The sequence below is a fragment of the Chelon labrosus genome (assembly GCF_963514085.1).
Source record: "Chelon labrosus genome assembly, chromosome: 21".
NCBI lineage: Eukaryota > Metazoa > Chordata > Actinopteri > Mugiliformes > Mugilidae > Chelon > Chelon labrosus.
In genome coordinates, this window is record NC_140354.1 from 17944924 (window position 1) to 17967391 (window position 22468).

A 22468-nucleotide genomic window follows, 5' to 3' on the forward strand; every position below is an offset into this window, starting at 1 on the left:
TTTTTTTCCTCTCTCTCTCTCTCTCTCTCTTTCGTTCGAGGCCGTGTTGAAATTCTAATGCAAAGAGATCTTTTCATGAGAGGGGTTATGGTGCAACATCCCTCAGCTTTGAGCCTGTTGATAAATCAGTGTCACAGCTCTCCGCGATTTACGTCAAACCGCGCCGATCAAAGGCGACGGTGCCATATACGCTGCTCGCTGACGTGCTGATCGGCTGATACGATATCTCACCTCCAGCGTGGCGAATTGTGCATCAAAAATCTATCACCTTTTATAAAAAAGAGGAACAAAGAGAATGAGAATTTGCTAAAAATGCATCGCTTTGCTGCAGGTCGGGCGCGATGTGTTTATCGAGGGGGGTAGGAAATTAGCAGCAGCACTTAAAACGCTGCTTAAAGCTGGCTGTGGTTTGCAAGTTCGTCCCCCCACTACCAGCCTCTTTGGCAGCTTTAGGTTTGGTTTAAATATATAAGAGATAAAACGGCAACAAAAAAAGGCACAACGTCTGAGCGTGGTTCAGTAGTATCACTGTTACTGAGTCTGCACCGGCAGCGGAGTGAGCAGCAGTAGCCTGTTGGCTGGCAGAGTGAGAAAACACAGTCATGGCTGTTGTGGTGCTGAGTCGGCCTGTCCCAGCATGGCCAGTCACTCTCTCTCTCTCTCTCTCTGTCTCTCTCGCACTCGTTGCTGAGATCCAGGGCGGCTCCTCCGTCGACGCATTCTTTCGAGACAGCGGCAGGCGGCTCTGGAGACGTTTCTGAGCGTGTGTTTGCGTGTGCATGCATGTGTGCAGAATCGTTTTTGCAATAAAAAAAAAAAAAAAAATAGAAAAAGAAAGTCACGAGGCACGTCGCCCCGGGCTGCGAAGACTTTATATCTTTATATCATGTGTGACCGCACCTGTAGCGCAATCAATAAACAGCCTCATTTGCATCCACGCACATCTGCAAGCCTCCACCTGCGTTACTCCTCCTCGGGCCGCAACAAATCATCGTCTTTGTTATGGATTCGTGTCGTAGTGCGTAGTTTGATTTAAAGATTAATGCACCGAGCCGGAGCCTAAACGCCGGTCGGCCTCCCGGAGTTAGGGGCGAGACGGGGGGGGGGGGAACCCTGAAGTGGGGGGAGGTTCGGAAAGGGCCCGGGCCCAGCTCTGCAGCAGAGCAGCTCCGTGAGACTGGAATGTGCCGTGCGTGCCTCTTCCTCGGCTCGCCCCCCTCCCCGCGCAGCCCACCCCGAGCACGTTAGCACGCAGCCACCGCAAATTGCTTGCAGATTTTTCACACATAGTAACGTGCCGGTTTGTAAACTCGGATAAGTGCAACCAACGCGGGGGCACCGAGCTCCGTGGATCTTTATGCGTTGCAGAGAAAGTGTGTGTGTGTGTGTTCAGAGTTTCTGTCTTTTCCCCCCTTTTTCTTTTCTCTCTTTTTTTTGTAAAAATGCAATCCTGTGTCCACCTGGTTCTAATGATTGCTGCGTGTGATAACACTGGAAGGTCAGGCAGCAGGCTACAGAGCTTGTTCACATTACAGTACAAAACCACAGCGAGCTGAAGAAGACTTTCTATAGAATCAGGGAGTTTTGGAGGAAACCGGAGAACATGAATGCAATTTTATCCTGTTCCACACTTAAATAAATACATCCTTAACTACTGGAGAGGATTTCATCAGTTGTTTGTGGCTGTGAGCTTTAAGAAAGCGATTCCTCCTCCACCGTCCTCGTGCCCTGGCTCTCCATCAGCGCTCTGAGCTTAGGGGGGCAAGTGTCAGGCTCCGTCCAGGGTCAGGGACGCTGAGCCGGGCTGGAGAGGACGCTGCCGAGGACCCCGCCTGGCCCTTCATTAGGGGGGCCCCTCAGGTCGCCCGGGCCCTCGGTTTTAATTGGCCCCGACGAGACGCGGCCTCCGTAGAGGTCGGAGACGCCTGCCGCCTGGTCACAGAGACAGAGAGAGAGAGGGAGAGAGGGAGAGGTAGACTTTCATCACCCTCGCGAGAAAAACGACACCATCCAGAGAAGTTGCTCTCATATTCCGGGCATTGGAGAAATTATTTACATGGAGCATTTTTAAACGGCGGTCGGAAAAACAAAACTTTCAAGCCAAGGGATTTATCATAACAAAAGAAATACTGCGTTTCATTGTGCCAGAGTTTTGATTATTTGGCTTGAGGATTTGGACTTTAATGCAACTCCTACCTCCAAAAAAAAAAAAACGAGTCAAACAAGGCTGCCTCGCTAAAAACTTCTAATTGCTACTTTTAGCTGCATGCATTCGACCGTTTTTTATTTATTTATTTTTTTACGTTTGAGGATCTAAAGCAACTGCAGCAGGCAGGACGGCGTCCCGCCACTTTTATTTACGTACGAAAGCCTTCACTTGCTGCCTTTATTTATGTGATCATCTGAAAATCCTAATTCTGATCAGACTAAATGCAATATAATTATTTTCTGGATAAAACACAGAAAGAAAATATGAACTTAAACCATAGAATCCATTTATAGGATCATAATTTGATAATATTTTATGGAAAAGTAATAAAAAACACAGATATTTTGAATGCTGGAGTAATTGTAGATGCAAAAAGCAAAGGCTCACTAATGAGTCAGACAGTTTTTTTTTTGTTTTTGTGTGTGTTTTTTTGTTTTTTTCCACAGTTAAGAGCCTTTTCTCTCCTCACTGAAAGAGTTAATCTGAAGTTGGCAGCCAACTCCTCTCAGTCTCGGTCAGACGTGCGGAGAATTGAAAAATAAAAGACTTAAAAAAAATCTTTTCCTGTGTCTCGTCATGGCCCGGCTCCGTTCAGGGTGTTTAATAGAAATAATGGAAAAAGAAAAATCCCGAAAATGAAACTGACGCGTTTTGCGACGGAAAAGCGGCGTTTTGCGGGCTCCGCTTGTTGCCATCGCGACAAGGTTTTGTTTATTTTTTAATACGCCAGATGACTTTTACGGGCGTTTTACGTTTTTGTTGGGTTTTTTTTGTTTCTTTTTACACTTAATATAAATCGCGATTCATTTCAAGACTTAATAATAATGTCGGGTTGTTATTTATTTATTTATTTTTAAATGCACGCGCTTTTGGAGTCTCCTCTCGCGGTATTAGTCTTAATTGAGGTCGGGTTTTAGTAACGGTGGAGTGCAAAATGCGTCGCTTGCGGATATGCCAGCCCGTCTTTCTTTCTTTCTTTCTTTCTTTCTTATTTAATTATTCCTGGCAGAGTCCATCAATGATGTCTTCCCTCTTTTTTTTTTTTTTTTTTTTAATTTAAGCATTCATATTTTAAGTGCCCTATGAGAAGAGAGAGAAGAAGAAGAAGACGAAGGAATAGGAGAAGAAAAAGAAGAAGAAGTCATGGTGCATTTTTAATTGTTTTGGCTGAGTTTTTTGGTCTTATGATGATTTTTTTTCTGGAGCCAGAAAATCGTGTTGGTTGGAGAATAATCCATTAATTTAATTGGAACGATACGAGTCTATTAGTGAAACTCGCAAAGGGATTATTTGTCTTATTTTCTTATTTAAATCGTGACCTATAACGTGCGCAGACCGGATGATTCTTCTTTTTTTTTTTTTTTAAAGGGGAAACTCATCCTTTTTTTAGTTTGCACCTTACATAAACACAACTGCTAATTGATAACAAGCTCTCAAATCGAAGCTAAAGGTCTTAATTTAATTTCCAGGTAAGGAGATTAACCTGAGATTATGCCTGTCTCCGTAAACTAAATGAGCGTATATTTAAACACACATAAACCTGAGCCATTATAGCTCCATGTAGGCCAAGGCCTGGTGTGTTGCAGGAGGTGATAGGAGAGCAGATCACCCACAGAGAGTTTGGATGTGGCCTCTGCTCCCTCCAGATTTGGCTTCTTGAATGAAAAATGAAAAAAAAATAAAACAGGTAATCCTGGAAAATAAATATAAACGCATCTTTTTTTTCATCCCTTGGAAGGCGAATAGCATAACTAAGGAAAATGACTTAAAACCCGCTGGTAGTCAAATTGCACTGACATGTGAATGGTGGTTTATTTGCATTTTGGCAGGGTCACCCAGGAAGCTTTAATTCATATTGAGAAGCACAGACACATGTAAAATAAATAAATAAATAAATAAAAATCACATTTAAGCACCAGAGATCATCTCCTGCAACGGTAACTTTAATGCAGCAGTCCATTGTCGCGTTGTCTAGCCATGCATCAAAAGAACGAACGAGTTGGAGGCGGAGGCGGAGGCGCACACCTCAACCTCCGTCCTCTTGCTGGTGACGGCTCAGAGCCTCGTCAGGCCTGTGTAGTCTGTGATGGAGCTGGGATGCGCTGCAGGGCGGAGGCTTCCATGTTTTATCACTGAGCGAATGGTTTGACCTGCTAGTTTGCTTGTTTGCGCGCGCAGTTTCTCCGTCTTACGTTATTTTTATTTGGCAAATCAAACTACAGCCGGTGCTCGGCTAGTCCGTGGCGGTTTTGGGGGGGGTCTGTAGCACGTTCCTGAATTGAAATAACCGTTGAAAACACTCATTTAGAGCTGCAGAATCACTTATTTCTGCAAGATTAATGTGTTATTGGTGCACAAAAATGTGACAGATGTGTGTTAATAGCTTTGAACGGACAGAAAGATTGCAGCAAATCATCAGATTCATATATCTGAGAAGTAGGAAGTGACTGAAATAAGTAGAAGTCAGTTAATCTTTTCTCCAGAATGATAGTGGACCCAGACATGTACCTAGGGGTACTCCCTTGTGATGCATTGAACTTGGAAGGCTGTCCCCCCCCTTCGTAGAATGTGTCGGTCATTTTCTTGTTCACGGTTCGGCAGCAGCACTCGTGCCTTCAGACTAGCCGTCTGCAGAGCAGGTGCAGCCCCGAATGACATGCTTCACCGTGAGGGAACGCCACCGCCGCCGCCTCCGACGCTCCCATGACCGAACGCCTCCAAAACCTCCCGGGAGTCGAGGAAGGCGGAAGGCGAAATTTTTTTTTTTTTTGGGGAGGGGGAAGACGCCGCCGATCGTTCGTCTCCCACTTCCCTTTAAAACTGTGCGACCGTCTCTCTGTGCTTGTGCCTCTAAATCATTCATCCCTGTGTGTGCAGTGAGACGAGTGCGGCTGCCCGGGTTTGTTTCTCTGCCTCTTTGTTTGCTGTGGTAAACCCATGAGCAGCTGCCGGTGGTGGGGTCTGGAGGGATTCTGAAGCTGTGTGTCCTCTCTTTGCCATCCTCTGCCAAGGTGGCATTATGCAAGCAGAGAGAGGGGTAGAGAGAGAGAGAGAGAGAGAGAGAGAGAGAGGGAGAGCAGCGCAGAGAGGAGGGCGGGGGTTTGTGGTTGAGGTGGGGGGAAGAGGGGGTGAGGGAGGGAGGGAGGGAGGCGGCCATAGTAAAGATGGAGGCAGGGTGACGGCTGTAGGGATTGGTGCAGGAGAAGACTTGCTCCCTTGAACTTTGCCTCCGTGTCAGAGTGGAACTTGTCGATTTGGCAAATTGTGCAGCGTCGGACAAGGCAGCGCGCTCTCTTACACTCCCACCTGCTCTCCCCCCTCCTTCCCTCTCTCTCTCTCTCTCTCTCTCTCTCTCATTGCCACTACCACCCTCCCCCTCCTCCTCCTCCTCCTCCCCCTCCTCTCCTCTTTCTCTTTTCCCTCCCTTTCAGCTCTTGAAGCTAACGCATTGGCTGGGCTACAGGCATCTCGTTGCCAAATAGGTGGGCCCTACTCGGCGCTGGCAGAGGCTCAAGCAATGGTTAGGGAAAGAACGCGGAGAGGACGAGAGACGGCGAGCGAGGAAGAGAAAGAGAGAGAGTTGGAGAGAAAAGGGGAAAAAAGAAGCAGCACTCGGCTTTGCCAGCGGTCGTATGCGCTCGTCCAACATTGATTGGGCTCTCTATTTTTTTTTTTTCTCTTCTCCTTCCCTATTCTGCGCTCTGCTCTCTCTGGCCCCCCCATCTGTGTGTGTGTTGTGTGTGTGTGTGTTTGATAGTGTGTGTGTTGGGTTGTTGTGAGTCTTGTGCCGGGGCCCAGGGATCAGAACAGACACCACTACCAATTACACTTTGCCAAGGATTTTTTATTTTTTTTTTTTTTCTCCACGGTTCAATTTTTTTATTTTTTTTTTGGAAAGCACAAAGGACGGTTTATTTTAAGTGCATCTATTCCCGTTGTTGAATTTATTTTTTTTATTTTAATTTTTTTTTTTAACCATAATTCAATATATTTGTATTTTAACCTAAAAAATTTTGTTTCGTCTAATGAACTTTTTGGCGTTGGTCCAAACTGCGGTGAATTTTCCGCCTCTCTAAAAAATCTTGGGCTTGTTTGAAACTTTAGCCCACTGTTTGTCTTTTTTTTCAAAATTTTTTTTTATTATTGAAAACCATATTCTGCAAATTATTTTTATTTACACCCCCAAATTTTTGTTTTTTAAAATTTTTTTTCATGTGCTAATTCTTCGCACCCTGCCAAAACCAGCGCTTGCTTTACATTGGGGAGCGCAGGAGGAAAAAAAAAAAAAAAAGAGAGAGAGAGAGGGAGAGAGCGAGAGAGAGAGAGAGCGAGAGAGAGGGAGACTGGTGCAGGAGATTTTTTTTTTTTTTTTTTTTCACTTTAAACGCTGTGCCAAATTTATGATGAGAGTGCAAAATGGTAACTACCAGGCCGTCTGTCTTCCTCTAGCAGTGTGGTTTTCTGTGGTGATTTCTGTCTGCTTTCAGTTTGTTGTGGAAATGTGAGTCTGGTTGGAGCTCCCTTTTTTTTTGCATGGTAGCGCAGGATAGGAAATGGTATGGCTGATCTCTTAGCGGCACATTTCAACAGTGGTCTAGTGGCGGCAAAGCTTGGCGGTGGGGAGCGACCGGTGTGTGGCAACCCTGGCACAGGAACGCTGTGGCGAGATCTGGGCTTTGTCGCCCAGAGATATGTAGTGAAGGTATTATGGTACAGCAGAATAACTTCTCTTTTTGCAGCGGGAGACCCGGGGAGCGCAACTTGGCTCATTTTTTTCCACTGCTTGCTGCTTTTGGATTTGAATTCGTTTTCTTATTATTTCTCGTCTTTGAACGTTTTTACATTTTTTAAAAGAAGGATGCTTTACATTGTACCTTTGCATCTTACGGTTAAGATTAATATTTATCGTGCATGGTTGCATGTTTATTTTTATTTGAATCTGAATGATAAAAATTTGTAATGTTTTATTAAAAATGACTTTATAATTTAGATTATTATCATGCATGCATTTTCACAATTTCCTCTTTTTTTATTGATTTTATTTAAATGTGTTGCATGCTGCCTTTTCAAATTAAATCCTTTTTTTTATTTTTTATTTTTTCAACCCTCCTAACGCCACGTCTTTTTTCTTTTTCTTTTTTTTTTATATCTCGCCAGGATGAATTTCATCCCTTCATTGAGGCCCTCCTCCCCCATGTCCGTGCCTTCTCCTACACCTGGTTCAACCTGCAGGCCCGCAAGCGCAAGTACTTCAAGAAGCACGAAAAGAGGATGACCAAGGACGAGGAGCGCGCGGTGAAGGACGAGCTGCTCGGCGAGAAGCCGGAGATCAAGCAGAAGTGGGCCTCGCGCCTGCTGGCCAAGCTCCGCAAGGACATCCGGCCCGAGTTCCGCGAGGACTTTGTGCTCACCATCACGGGGAAGAAGCCCCCCTGCTGCGTGCTGTCCAACCCCGACCAGAAGGGCAAGATCCGCCGCATCGACTGCCTCCGCCAGGCCGACAAGGTGTGGCGGCTGGACCTGGTGATGGTCATCCTGTTTAAAGGCAGCCCCCTGGAGAGCACGGACGGCGAGCGGCTGGTCAAGTCGCCCCAGTGCTCCAACCACGGCCTGTGCGTCCAGCCGCACCACATCGGGGTGACGGTCAAGGAGCTGGATCTCTACCTGGCCTACTTCGTCCACACACCAGGTATGTGAAAGCCGACATGTAGCGTACAGCCTCTCACACAAACACACACACACTTCTTTGGCAGAAAGAGTCCCAGATTAGACCCTGCCCTTCACTGTGTACCGACCTGAGCCAACGCCAGGCTTTGATAAACCCAGTCAGCGCCGAGATAAGGACCACATCTTGACATTTAAAGGGACCGTCTGTATAATCCTTAGAAAAAAAAAATAAATGTTTTCCCCCCAGATTGATGTTTCTATCTGGCCTAAAGAGATCCGGAGAGTTCGACAGTCAGGTTTAAAACCCGTGTTTACACTGAGATATGTTTGCATTGGTACATTTGTTCAAGTTATTTGTGTGCAAATTTGCCCAAATCCAAATGTGCATGTTTCCCGGTGCCATCCGTAAACAAAAGCATCTGCAGACCTGTTTATCTGCGCGTGGGTGACGCGCGCGAGGCAGTTTGTCATGTGTCTGTAATCCGTGTGTGTGTTATTGTGAGATTGGAGTGCATCGGCGGCGGCGCGGCGTGTGTGTGTGTGTGTGTGTGTGTGTGGCGGTGGTGGTCTGGAGAGCGCAGTGACAGCTGGCCCAGTCCCAGGTAGTTTAGGAGGCAGCCTGTCTGCAGCCTCAGCCTCTCTCTCTCCACGCACACACACACACACACACACTTTAACAATCACAAGTGGACACACACTCACATACGAACGCACCCTCGAGTTGCACCTCAAACACCCAAGCTGTGCCGCTCGCCGTCCGTCCGCCTCGATTGCTCCGATCACGTACGAGCTGCCTCTGTTTACGTCGAGGGGGATGTTTTTTTTTGTTTTTCCGTGCTCACGTGTTTCCGTGAGTCCGAATAGAGGCGGTGGAAGGAATTTAAGGGTCTACAAAACCTGCTGTGAGGGATGTGATCCATTAGAGCGAAATCTAATAGTTCAATTGTTATATTTATAATAGTTTATTTTAAATTTAGCAATGCAATTTCATTTTTTTTTATCTAAATCACAGCATTGAAATGTTAATTCTACATTTACACAATTATAGTAAATTATTAAATATATTTTTATTGCTTTTGCAACTAAAAGAAACGCAAAACAATTCATTTTAAGCAAATAAATGTCTTTAATAATTCGCCCAAGCTTCATTTTCACAACAGATCTGTTTGCAGACGTCGTGCGATCAAAAATAATTGATAAAAGTAAAATTAAAAGAAAAAAGGTGACCCACAAGGTGCTTTAAACGTGTAATTTGAGCCTAGCTGCACCACAGTTAGCAGAGATTAGCCGTATCCCGTGGAACGATCTCGCCCTCCTTCACCGAGCCCCCCTCCCCAGCGGCGGCGAGTTTTTCCCCGTCAGGTGTTTGCAGGTGGAGTCGTCAGGTGCGTCCGCGCGACAAACACAGCTGCAGCTCTTTCTTCGGCTCTCCTCCTCCGTCCTCCCCGGGTTCCTCTTACCGCAGACTGGCATACAGTTACAGGACCTTAATTCTTCTCCTTGGCAGGGAGGCGCAGCGCTCCTCTGTGTGACGGAGTCCCCCCCCCCTTCTCCCACCTCCCCCGCCCCACCATGCCAGGCTCCTTTCAGCCCAGTGTGTAACTCTGCTTGAGTTTACGGGGCCTCCGCGAGCGCCTCTTCCCGTTCAACAATGCGCCGTGGCGAGACCGCGGCTCAGATTAGCTCCCGGCGCAGCCTGGTGCCCCTCGGAGTAAAACCTCTTCTTTCTTTCCAGCAGCCACGCTACGTGCAGTGGACTCCTCTCCTCATATAAGAGCTCTCACTTATAAATCTGTTTGCAAACTTAGATTTTTAAACGTGGGAAAGGCTCATGGAAGTGTTCGTTTGCGGTGGTTTGGACAGAAAGACCTGCAGCACCTTGCGCTCAACGAAACAATACGTTAGCGGCTAACTAAACTACAAATCCGAGCACGAACCGCTGTTTTCCGGGCCGGCACGCCGGGGTTAACCAGAGGACAGGCGGGCAGTGGCTCCGTCCTAACCTTTGGGGTGGCAGCGGTACAGTTTTATTCTTAGCCCCTCGTTCCAGGGTGTCTGTGTCTTTTGCGGAAGCTATCAGTTGCCAGTTGCCCGATGATTGGACCGCTGCCGCGTCACCCGCCTCGTCCCCCGTCCGCGGCGTTTCAGTTCTCTTGTCCCCGCTGATGTCACTGTCGCCAGCTGCAGGGTAGAGGGGAGGGGGGGCGTTGGGGAGGGCTCTGCCTTCAAGCGGCGTGATTGACAGAACAGGAGATACACCCCCCTTCACTCACTAACCCCCCCTCTCTCTTCCTCTGGTTCTGCTTCCCCACAGTACAGTATGTGTCTCTGCTTTTGTCCAATTATAGACTTGGGCCCTTCCAGGCGGGGGAGGGGTGGGTTGGGGGGGCTGGCGAGAGCAGGGACAGATCAAAGCTGCCCCATACTCTAATCTGCACTTCTGCACCGCAGCTGCAAAAAATAATAAATAAATAAAAGGTCCAACGACTACGACGAGCCGTTTTTTTTTTGACGACTACCTGGCTGGCTCGCCAATTCTTGAAAACAATAATGGTTCAGGGATGAGGAGGAAGTGAGGGAGGCAAGGAGGAGGAGGTGGATCTGATCTCATCTTTGATCACAAATCAAAGTCTGGCCCGCCAGTTGGGCGCTGCGGGGCCTCCCTCTACCTAGAGACCCCCGGCTCAGGTCATGTTTTCTCGAAGCGACGTGCTATTTTATTTGTCGGTCCTGACGAGGCCGCGCAGCTCCGGCATTAGTCATGTTTGGACGCCGAGCTCCCCTCCGCCATGCGGCTTTCATTACCCGTTGCTGTTATGATAAAAAGATGTTTTCTGAGAGCGCAGCCTCCGTATCTGCAGACAGACAGACAGACAGACGGAGCGGAGAGGTGCCTGGGCCCCGTCCCGAAAGCCGGCTGTGTGTGTGCGCACATGTGCTCGCCAGACAACGCCGCGCGACCGCGCAGCCCAAGATGCTCGTTTGCCCGTAAATGTGTCTTTGTGCGCGGTCCAGACGTTACAAACTAGAATATCTTTTTAATAGGGACAGACAAAAGAGAAGGGGTGAACTCGGAGACAGGCCGAGAGACTTAACGTCACGCTAATCCGTCAGGCGCATCTTATCTGCTCTGCCCAATATCCTGAGCTTCAAAAGGAGGTAACATTATCAGATGCAGTTACGTAATGAAGAAGAAATCAAACAGGACAGAGCGGGGTTTGTTGTTTTTCTGCAAATGGGATCTTTCTGTTTAGGCTGAACATGTGCCGCAGAAAAAAAACAAAATACAGCGGTCACGGTCCCGTGCACTCAGGTTAATGTTGTCATGCCGCTCGCCGAGTGTTTGCAGGACACAATGATTAACAGAAAAACTCTCAGACTCCTCTTTTTCTTGGCCGCCGTGCAGAGCAGTGATTTCTGGACAGAGAGCAGAACGAGTTGTGCTCCAGCGTTCTGGCACCGGCCCGTAACCCGGGCCGACGGGAGAAAACAGAGAGCGCAGAGGGAGAGACGCATTTATCTGGTGTAAAGTAAAAAAAAACAAACAAGAAAAACGTCTTTACGCTTTGTTGTCGTTTTGGAAATAATGCGCCCGGTAAAGTTTCGAGCTTCAGTCGAGGCCCCTTTTTTTCACGACGGGACGGTGACACCGTGGCGCTTTCCGTTAAGGCGGAGGGGCCTCCTGCAGCCAACGAGCTTGGCCCGTTTTCAGAGCTTTTCCAGTTGCTTTTTTTTTTTTTTTTTGTAATGTGCGCGCGTTATATAAATTGAAAAGAGGGAGCGGAGTGTGCGGAGTGTAAGGAGTCGCTGGTAAACACATTATTCCAGCGTGATCTGGCTTCCAAGCGAGCCGGTGAAAAGACGGTCGCGCCGGCGCTCCGGCCTCCCGGTCCCCTGACCTCCTTTAAACCGTTCCTCGCAACTTTCCGGCCCCTTCTATAGCTCGGCGGGCTTGGTGCCGGGCCAGCCTGCTTCGTATTCTCTGTAATTATCCAGTTTAGTGAATAATACTGGAAAAGATACACACAAAAAAAGGCTGAGGGTATGATTGAATTATGTCTAATTCTGAAACGAAGGTCAGGTCTTAGCTTTGCAAATAGAAAAATTCCCTGTAGCAGAGAGTGCTCGTGGTGGGCGACGTGGAGGAGCTTTATTTCCTAATTTCACTGTACAGTGATTTTTAATTAATTGTGTAATTAAGGTTAATAAATAAATGTTATGGTGTCTCTTTAGCAGATCAGTTCACTTTGTTTTGCTGCTGATTTAACAAAGAGAAATGTATTTATTTCTCAGGAAATTAAATATGCATTAGCAAGTCTAGTAAACAATTAAAATATATATATATTTTATTATATTTTTGTCTAAAAAGAGCCTGCTATTTTTTTATTTTTCTTCTTTCCTCTGCGGATTATTTTTAGTCTCTTAACACCGTTTCGTTTCAGCGCGTGAATCTGCGCGACCGACCGGTCCTCTCCTCCCTCTGTGCAGGCGCCAGGCCCGAAATCTGTCCGTCCGCTGAAAACATACGTGTCCCCCGCGCGCAGGAGGGGCGGCTTTGGCTCCTGAGCCGGGCCCGGGCCGAGGGGCAAAGAGCAGGAGGAGAGAGGAGGAGAGAGGTGAAGGCAGCGGAGGGGGGTAAAATAAAATAAAAAAAAGGAGGTAGAGGAGGAGAGGACGTCTTTCCTGGGCCGTTTCCCAGCAGCCGGATTCTGATCGGTCCGGCCTCGCGCCTCGTTCCCTCGGTCCAGCGGAGCGGAGCGAGCCGAGGCTTGCCCTGTGATTTGGGACAGCTCTTTTCCAGGACCCCAACAAATTCACACCCCCTCCCTCTTTTCTACCTGGATCTTTTTATTCAAAACTACGCAATTTTTTACGCAAGCTAAATCCTCTTAAATGAAATAAACCGAAGTAAAATCCTTGAATATTGAATATTGAATAATGGAAACAATTTAATTTCCCCTCTGCTCGGTTGTTCTCTCCTTTAAAGGTAATAAACGTCACTCATTTCTGTTGGGATGATATCGAGCGCTGATATAAAGTAAAAAAGAAAAGCGTAGAATAAAGATAATGCAAAATGCCACGGCGAAAACAAAGAGAGAGGGAGGGCAGATATTCAGGCTAGTGGGGCTGGTTGGCAGCGTTTGGCACCCAGAGCTGCAGCTCTGTTTAGAAGGTGCCAGCTTTTCAAACCGACACACAGTCCCCTGCCAACTTCTCTCCTTCTGATCCTTTTTCTTTCTCCCTCATTTTAACAATTTTTTTTTTTTTCCTCTCCCCACCCAATATCCTCGTTTTTTAACACTTCCTCCACCTCTGCGCGTCCCCTCGCGCCCCCTAGCTCCGCTCCTATGGATGCTTTCTCGCAGCGGGGTGCTAGACCGGAAAAAAAAAAGAAAAAGAAAATGTGTCTAAACCGAGGGTCGTATTTTGCGGAGATGTCGGCACGTCGAATAAAAATGCTATCGGGTTACCAGACAGGTTTTTTTCCTTTCTCCCCTTCCTCAAAAAAAAAATATTTTCCACTGTTTCTTAGCAGAGCGATTATTGCTGCTCGCTGCGATGGTGCTTCGTCTGTGGATTCAGGTCCAAAACAAAATGGAGGATAAAGCGCAGCTCCTCTGAATGAGTCAGAATAATTCCTTCTTTTTCCTTTTTTTTTTTTTGTGAATATATATATTTTTTTATTTCATAGACGGAGCAGGAACTTGCAGTCAGGATTAAACGGATTTAAAGGAAGAACATGCAGTGTAGATCATTCGTGACAGGGACCCCGGGGCCCCCTTTCGGAGGCAAGAACGTGGCGCCGTGAGTGATGGGAGAAAGCGTTAAACGCTGGGTGTGGGGGTGGATGGAATTACTCAATAATGATCAGAAAATTAGAGCCATTATTGAGGGAGAGTAAACAGGCCCCTCTAAAGTGTGAAAGGCCCCCATTCAGCCGGGACCAGGAGCAGGACTCCTTTTCTTCCTTTCACGGATCCACCCATGGCCTCGAGAGCCCTGCTTTTGTTCCCTGAAATAACAGCGTGAATATATGGGGGTCGCAGAGGTGGTGGTGGGGGTGGCTGGGGGGGCTCGCTCCCCGGGCCGATCGCAGCGTGGAATAAAACTGGTGATTCAGGTATTCTGGCTCCCGTCCACGCTTTAGGATTTAAAGCTGCCTGCCTGGAGCTCGGTGAGGAGCTCCTTTGCGATTTCGCCCGGGTGTCACGTCGCCGCCGCCGCTCGCGCATCCGGGGGGAAAGGTGGGCGTGAAGCGGGCGCCGAACGCGGCTACTTCTTAATTAATCGGGCAAATAAAGAAGAAGCCTCGGCACATCGTCTCCGAGCGACTGAGCGGCGAGCGCAGGCACTCAGACGGGAGAAATGAAGAGAGGGATTTACACTTTGAGCAGGGCGTCGGGGAGAATAAAGGAGCGCTGTGTTCCCTTTTTGTTTTCTTTACACCACTTCCAAGACTGATTTAAGATCGGGATGAGTCGACGTTATTAATAATAACTGTAGCACTGTTGTTTTAAGCTTAAGTCGTTCAGATTCTTCCTCTTCAAGGAGGATAAAACCAGTTTGTGTAGCTGTCACAGTTTCTGGCGTTCCATCCTTCCTCAATATTTCTTCCGAGGACGCTCTCCAGGGCGGGGCACCCACCGCCACTCGACGAAATCACCTGACACTCTTCTCCTCCGTCTGTTTGCCTCTCGGGGCGGGCGGGCGGGCGGGCGGACGGGCGGGTGGGCGAGCATCTCCGTTTCACCGGCGTCGTTTTTTTGGACGGCAACGTTCTCATTATACCCGTCAACTGTCAGCGCCCAACTCTCTCGTCTATAATTTCGCACTCATTTGAATTCTTATTGGCAGCTCCGGCGCATAAATTTCTTGAAAAGATGGAGAAAACAACTCATCGTTTTCAGTTTTTTTTTTCTTTCTTCCGGTCTCTCCTCCCTGGCGAGCGATAAAATATGGAGGAGATTAGGGAGACAGGAGTATTTGAAATCGCATTGTTTGTTGGGATTTAGGAAAACACATATCATATTTTAGCTTTAAGCATTTTATATCTGATAAAAAAGTTCCTGCTTTAACCGTCCAAATGCTCCAGAATGGCTTTAGTGCGTTCAGGAGGGTTGCTATGGCCACGTAGCTTTGTTTTTTTGTCTCTGTGTACCTTTCCTGGGCGATATCCAAGGAGTGTCAGCGACTGGCCTGGTTGGCACGGCGAGTGGCCATGCAGCGCTGGGCTGCTTTCTCGTGGCACTTCCAGCCTACTGTGTGGGCAACCAGAGCACGGAGCCCTGCCAGAGGAATCCACTCAGATCGCTTTCACTCTATAGAGGGCATCCCCCGCACTCATGCAAAGAGATACCTATACAGCTGAGGCTCCACAAAGTGCAGCGCCGCGTCCAGGTAGCTGCTCCGCCCCCTCCGTTAGAGGCCGTCGTTTGCTATTCCTGGACAAACGCTCGTCGTTGGACACGGACCAAGTGTATATTGCAGATTTTTCCCTTAATGTCATTCACGGGTTTTTTTTTCCTCCCTTAGATATAATTTAATTACAAAAGCTGTGATATAGAAGACTGAACACACAAAGCGGCTTCGTGGCTTGTCGTGTTTTGTTCGTTGCGTCGGCTTTGCGTCTTCATTCGAGTCCGACTGCTCTACGCGTACAAATATTTACTGCTAAATCTAATTCATCAATGTCTAGAGAGAGGCGCTGCTGAAGTCGTAACCCGTCTTTCTGCCACAAACTGTGCTCGCGCTTTCGTTTGCCCAAAAAAAGTCGTTCGCGCCGCACAGATAAATGTGCGTATTAAATTGCAGCGTGACGCACGTTTGAAGTCCAGCAAATGCACTCATCGGGGGATTTTGGAGGCTTTGCAGATGCAAAAAAAAAAAGGTTCTTTCAGGGCCAATCATTGACGTAAAGCATTTGAAATTTTACATTGGAGCTCCTAGAGAACCAACATTTTCTGCAGCAGACTTCTGCAACGTGTCGTTATTCCAAACTAATCATAAAGTTAGGAGTCAAGACGAGTCAGCTGTTAAATCTGCTGCTTTTGCCTCTATAAAATAAGTCAACGCCAACTAATGCTTTGCAACAATCAAATCTATATTCGTGACCTGATTGTATGCTGAGAACAGACAGCTCATGTGCTACATACTGTGAGCTGCAGATATATATAGTCTGTATAAGAACATGCAGCAACTCAGCACCATCGATAGGTTTTAATAGTACTCCAAAGCTAGTGTAGCCAGGTTAAAAAATGCAGTATTTCTCTGAAGCCTTCTCCGTGTACTGCAGCTAAAGGTCTCATAACTTTGACAATGAAATTCACCATCAAATCGTTGATGTGCAGCCTCCTTCTCTTTGCTACCGCGGCGTGAATTTGGACCGCTCCTCTGCTAGCGTTAGCCTTTTCAGATGCATTAGTAGTTTAGTTGTATTTCAGGACTGACATGTCACAGTAGTTTGGGCTTCATCTTTAGTGAAGTATTTCCAAATACTTAATGAATTGCCGCTAGTTTGCTGCAACGACCCACTGGGCTTCTCACCTGTCTTCTTGGAGGCGTCCGTGTTGTTATCGTTACGTGATCGGTGACTAGTCGACATGATGCTTAAAGCGTCATGTCACCGTATGTTTAATGGTAATGAAACTGTTGCATGTGTCTCCTTTGTTGTTTTTTTTTGTGCTAAAAGTTAAAGCCTACGTCCACAGCAGCTCTCTTTAAGTCAATAGGAGCGTTTGAAATATTAGGTGTTGTTTGTGTCTGCACTCCGACAGATTGTGTGTTTGTGCATATGCTCACGTGACAACAAACACTGTCTTCAGCCGAACATATGAGTGTCCTCTCTGGATATACAGCCAGCACCTGAACCTTCCTCCTCCTCCCCCCGTTCACACCTGACGCCTGTGGGCATTGTAGGTACACATTTGCAAGCGAGCGCAAAAAAAGAAATATTTCTGCGCCGATATGACCCAGCTGGAAAGTGCGGATGCGGGGTGCGCAGCACTCCAACTGGATCCCCCTCGCTGGTCTTTGTCTGGGTGGAGAGTTGTGAAAACCATATGAGCTCTTGAAAATTCATCAGAGTCCTATTTCGCCCGGGAAGCAATCTGCGAATAATTTTAAGGCGCTGAATGTCACAATTAAACTTATTAGTCAGAATTTCACTCTCTCTGGTATCCATCGAAGCCGCAGCAGAAGTCATCCGCTCTGTTATTTGCCCTTTGTGCGGTAACATTTGATTGGTGTATTATTAGACACAGACCACCCTGCCTCTGAGCCCCACTTGAGTTTCCATTCTTCTGCCGCTCGGCTTTAATGTCAGGCTCTCCTCCAGCAAACCCAAACATACGGGGGTGAGGGCGCGCGGAGAACGAACGTAAAGGCGCAAGAGAGGCGCAGCCGCTGCAAGCGCGTTCTGCTTCGGTGGAACGGAGATAGAGAAAGTAATCCAAGCCCCTGTGTTTATTTTAAGAGCCGATGATCTAGAGATGGCCATTAAAAGGAAAGGGCAAACAATTTAAGGGCAATAAATTTGAATGGAGGAGAGAGGGTGTGTGGGTGAGAGAAGGGAGCGAGGGAGGGAGGGAGTGACGGAGGATGTGGGGTTTTCTGCCACTCGCTCCGTCCCGGCCTCCTTCCACGCAGGAAAAAAAAATAAAAATACTTGAGATGACAGTGAATTAGAGCAATCTGGCCTTCATTCTGTGGTTAGATTTTTATCTGCGGTTTTGGCCCAGAAAGCATCACAGATCCCTGCTTTCTTTCTTCTTTTTTTTTTCCCCCCTTCTCCTCTGTCTGTTCTTTTATAGTTGTTTCTGTTCTTTTCATCAGAGTTTACGTTCCCTTATGACCTGGCTGTAAAACGAACTCTAATGAGATACCGTTTCACACCGAAAAGACATCAGAGCTGTTCCCATTGACTTTCGTTTTCTGGGGTCACTGTCCTGCACCAAGACCTAAACATAGACTACATCCAAAATGTGATTACTGCAAGTCCAAGTTTTCCTGCTTTGATGGACCGAAAGAGTTTGTCTTTGGGCATGGATTCAAATTACCCGATGTTTGTAGCTACATAGAGAAATCCTTATGACAATATCCAAGACTTTGCATAAACAATGGAGTCTGTATGCATGAAACATAATTGCGCTCAGTTTTGTTGGACTGTCAGACTACATCTATATACCCAGGGCTGTTTGTAATGCAGGGAGTACTTTAACAGTTATCCTCGTACTTGGTTTAGGGAGTACATGGAAAGACAGAGGTCTAGTACAAAACACTGACAGTGCTTGAAGGCTAATTCTCAAGCTTGCACAGAAGCTGCAAGAGCTAACAATGCAGTAATTAATATTTAATTAGATAAATGTAATAAATAATGCTTTAACATAATGGATCCATACAATAATTGCTGGTTAATGTGGTTAAATAAAATAATAATAATAATAATAATTGTTTAAAATATCTAAAAGTGATAGATAAATGGTTGAAGTAGCTAACAAACTACCAGTTAGGCTGTAGTTAGCTTAATGTAATGGATAAATGCAGCAATTGCTGTTTGATAGAAATAATAACTAAATGGCTAAACTGCAAAAATAATGGATATTTGGCTAAAAGAATAAGAGTCATAAATGGTTTAAATATCTCCAGATAAATGGTTGAAGAAGCTACAAGTGATGAACAAACAGTTAGCTTGTATTTAGCTTAAAGTAGTGGATAAATACAATATGTTTTGCTGTTAGCTAAAAATAATGACTAAATTATGAATCTGCTACAACAATGGATATAAGGTTAAAATGATAATGATATTAATATATGATTAAAATACTACTAAACATAGTAGATAAATGGTTGAAGTAGCTGAAAGTGATGAACAGTTAGCTTGTTGTTAGCTTAAAGTAATCGCTAAATACTACAGCATTTAGAGATGTTTAGCAATGCTTGTAAATACAGTAGATGAATTAGTTGGCTAAAAATAATAAACAAATGGTGAAGCTGTGGGACACAGTGGATATATGGTGGTAATATTAAAATTAATGGCTAAAGACAAAAAGTTAGCTCTTAGCTAGCTTAAGTTAAATACATGTTTTTCGCATGAATGTATAAAAAAAGTGTTAACTAGGCTAAGACCTTCATACAGTAGCTGAATTAGGTTAAAAAATAATTAAGTGCGAAACAGCACAATTATGAAATAGAATAAATTAAATATAGATGAATAGGTTACTAAATGTGACATATATAGCTTAAAACAGGGGTTAAACTAATTAAATAGTTAGCTAAAAGTAGTGTGTTTTTATTATATTTAGTTAAATACCATTGAAATACATCATAGGTTGTTTGTAAAGTAGTATTTTATTTCATTAGACGGAGGGTTCTTCTGATTAAAGAAAAAAGTTGGGAACCACTGCTGCACATCATTATCTACTTTCCAAATAGTTTGCTGTAAATGCTGATTGATGTTGATTGAGGCTGTCTTTTTGGCACTGTAAAAATTTGCTCATAGCTTTTTCGCTGTGTTCTGCCGAAGCCATCGTCCCAGCGAGACACATTTGATACGTTACCAAAACCCAACTTACAAAAAGCTGTGGTTCCCCCCCTCCCGCTTCATGCCTCTCACCCATCTCCCTTTCACTGGTCTTTAGATGTGTGATGAAGTAATCCTGACATATTTTATATCTTAATTCAAAATAAACACAGCCAAATTACACTCATTCGTCCCCCCGTACTGACTCGTCGAAGCTGCTAACCAAATAAAGCTCCCCTTTTCTCTTTTTCCCTTTCCATTTCGGTTGTGCTCTCAGTGGATCTGTCCTGGCTAGAACTCTTAACTGAAATAGCCCCAAGCACAGAGCCTCTTTTGTGGTCAGGCTTTTTTTCTACAAGGTGTTTGTGAAAAAGAACAGGATTTTCTCTCCTCCTGGGCTCAGGTCCCTCCATCGTTCCAGTTGCTGTCTGGTCCAGATTTACTCTGTTAAAAAGTTGTGTCTTACGCACACTGTTTATCACACACGGTGGTGAAATGTAACCGGTTTCATTTTTTGGAAAAGCTCAGGTTTTGCTTGGAACACATTTTCTCCTTCTGGCTTTTTTCTGTACGAGTTCCCTTTTTTTATTTATTTATTTATTTTGTATGCTTCCATGCTAGCGACAGCCTTGGTCGGAGGCATTGTGTTTTCAGGTTGTTCGTCCGTCCTGTTCTCGTAAAAACGCAGCATCCCAGGAACGCTTTGCGGGAATTTCGTAAACTTTGGAACAAACCTTCTCTTGGACTCGAGGACGAAGGGATCAGAATTTGGTGGTGAAAGGCGAACGCTATCGTGACCGTGCAAAACAAATTTCTTGCCATTATTATGACAGAATTTCACACAAATGAGTCACTGTCTTCACTCAGAACCCCCTGGATTACAGCTAGACCGAGGGGCCTCCAGTTTCTCTGGTAGGGTGCACCATGTGAGGAAGCTCTTTACCCATCCCCCGTTCTCCTCTGCCTCCAGTAATAACTTCCATCTCGCCAGAAATACACTCTACGCCTTTTCTTAAATCCTTTCTAAGTCTTCACCAAATATTCTTTATTAGTCTGGACAGATATGGATGAAAACATGACTGGTTGGCGAAACCATACCACTGATTTTCTTTCTTCTACCCAAGTCGTTGTATGGCCTGAATGTAGAGTACATGCCAGGCACGCTAGGTGTGTGTCATGTGAGGACATCTGCTCGAAGGTCGATCTTTGGCCTAGCTAGTATGCTAGCATAACGCGCCATCAACTTCAACATGAAGATATTATGGAGAGAGACATGAAGTAACGTCCAGAAGTTGACCAGAAATTCATGGTAGCACATGGTATGTGTTGGCCAGATTTAGAAAGATCATTGTAGCTTTAGCGTTAGCCATTGTCTTGTAATTTTAGCCTTGTTTCCATGTACTATTACAATGATTTTTGAGTGTGGCATTAAAGAAAGTTTAGCAAAGACTTATTGAACTTAATGGAAACAGGTAGAAAAACCCTTTCCAAATGAGTCTGGACCAGGTGAACATGCAACTCACATGATCGGTCGACTTCTAGAGAAGAAGAAGTCTGTTTTTTTTTGTCGCTGAATAATACAACTTACCCATCGAACCAAAAAAAAGCAAAGCCTTGTCTTGATTTTACTCTCTTTCCAGGTCATGTTTACAGTTTTTCTTCTTCATCTGCTTTTTAGCTTTAGTTTCCTTTTCCGTTTGCAACCTTGCACCTTCCGACGACACTCTCAAGAACCAGCTGGAAGCTAGCTGTTGAACAAATGTTGACCGTAGATGGAAGTTTGGGCATTTGGCAGCTAAAGAGACGGGAGATTTTTCTTTCTTTCACAAGATCTTTCTTTCTTTCAGAAGTGTAGAACCAGCTCTCCAAAGAAAAGCAGGACAAGAATAGACATCTTGCACGTGCACACTTGCAGTTAAAATCCAGCATATTGACGCCCTTGCATGGTTAGCGGAGGAAACTTGTAGTTGTTGGTTGAACGGCTGGTGGGTCATGTCCTCTTTCTTTTTTTTAAGGGGCTGCAATTAAACAAACGTTAGGGACTACTTTGTTAGACATCCTGTAAGTAGCTAGGTTTTTAGGTTGCGCCGCAAAATGTAGAAATGCTAAAATTAGAGGTTGCATGTGTACACTCTGTGCCCGTAGAGTGTTGCTTTGTGGTATGCATGATGTACCGTGCATGTGTCCCCGCTGAGAATAATATTACTTGGTTAGCTAAGCCATTTTTTAGCACTGACAAAAGCACAAACACACACACACTCCCTCACTCAGGCGGACATGTGTTCCGCACAGCCTGTCATTACAGAGGCCTTGATGTGGTCAGTGGGTGGCACCGAGGCCTCTAATTATTGTTGTTTTATGACAACTTTCACTCTCTTGTTCTGCAGTTTCCCCCCTCCCTCCCTTCCTTCTTTCTTCCTTTCTGTCCTTCTCGATCTCATGGGTTCCGTTCTTGCCTCTCCTTCTTGCTTCTTTTCCCCTCCAACCCTCCGTCTCCCAACTTGTCCAAACCCACATCCATTTCTCTTGCTGTTGCAATGGGACGCCTGTTTGTTTTTAGTGTGTAAACCATCCTGACACACGTTCCCCAGGGCAAAGGGCGGATATAGGAATATTTCTTGGCGAGGGGGGGGGGGGTGTGCGCCAACAGTTCGGTCTCCATTTGCAGAGGTATGCATTGAGGCGATGGAGACGCTCCAGGCCTTGTTCCCAGCTTTGTCGATTGCGGCTGACAGTTATTGTTCTGGGTTTCTTTGAATAATAGGGTTGGTAACTGCAGGGTGACATCCCACCGTGGCCCCGCCGACGAGCGCGCTCCGCATATGTCGGGGCTTGTGTTGTCACGTGTGAACTAAGAAAGACTGGTTTTACGCAAGTTGCGATCTCGAACGCTGGCTCGAATATTCCCCTGTTTTCGCCTTCCACCTCTCCGCCTGTCACCCTTCTGTTTGGCTTTCGGGATTTATGACATTATGATTTGTTTATTCTAGGTCGTAATTCATTATTCTGCTGACTGAAGTTGAATAAACCGGACAGATTGCATAGCAAGAGGCTGCGGCATCGGGTGACTGCTG

At 45.9% G+C, this 22468-nt stretch overlaps 1 protein-coding gene across 5 annotated transcripts in view; it reads left to right on the plus strand.

Annotated features, from left to right (window-relative positions):
- Positions 1-22468, plus strand: part of nfixb (nuclear factor I/Xb) — a 136457-nt gene that overhangs the window by 23316 nt on the left and 90673 nt on the right. For all 5 annotated transcript variants that reach the window (XM_084571247.1, XM_084571250.1, XM_084571249.1 and 2 more), the window contains exon 2: positions 7367-7898. In XM_084571247.1, coding sequence (XP_084427373.1) covers positions 7367-7898 — 532 coding nt within the window. The remainder of the gene's footprint in view (positions 1-7366; positions 7899-22468) is intronic.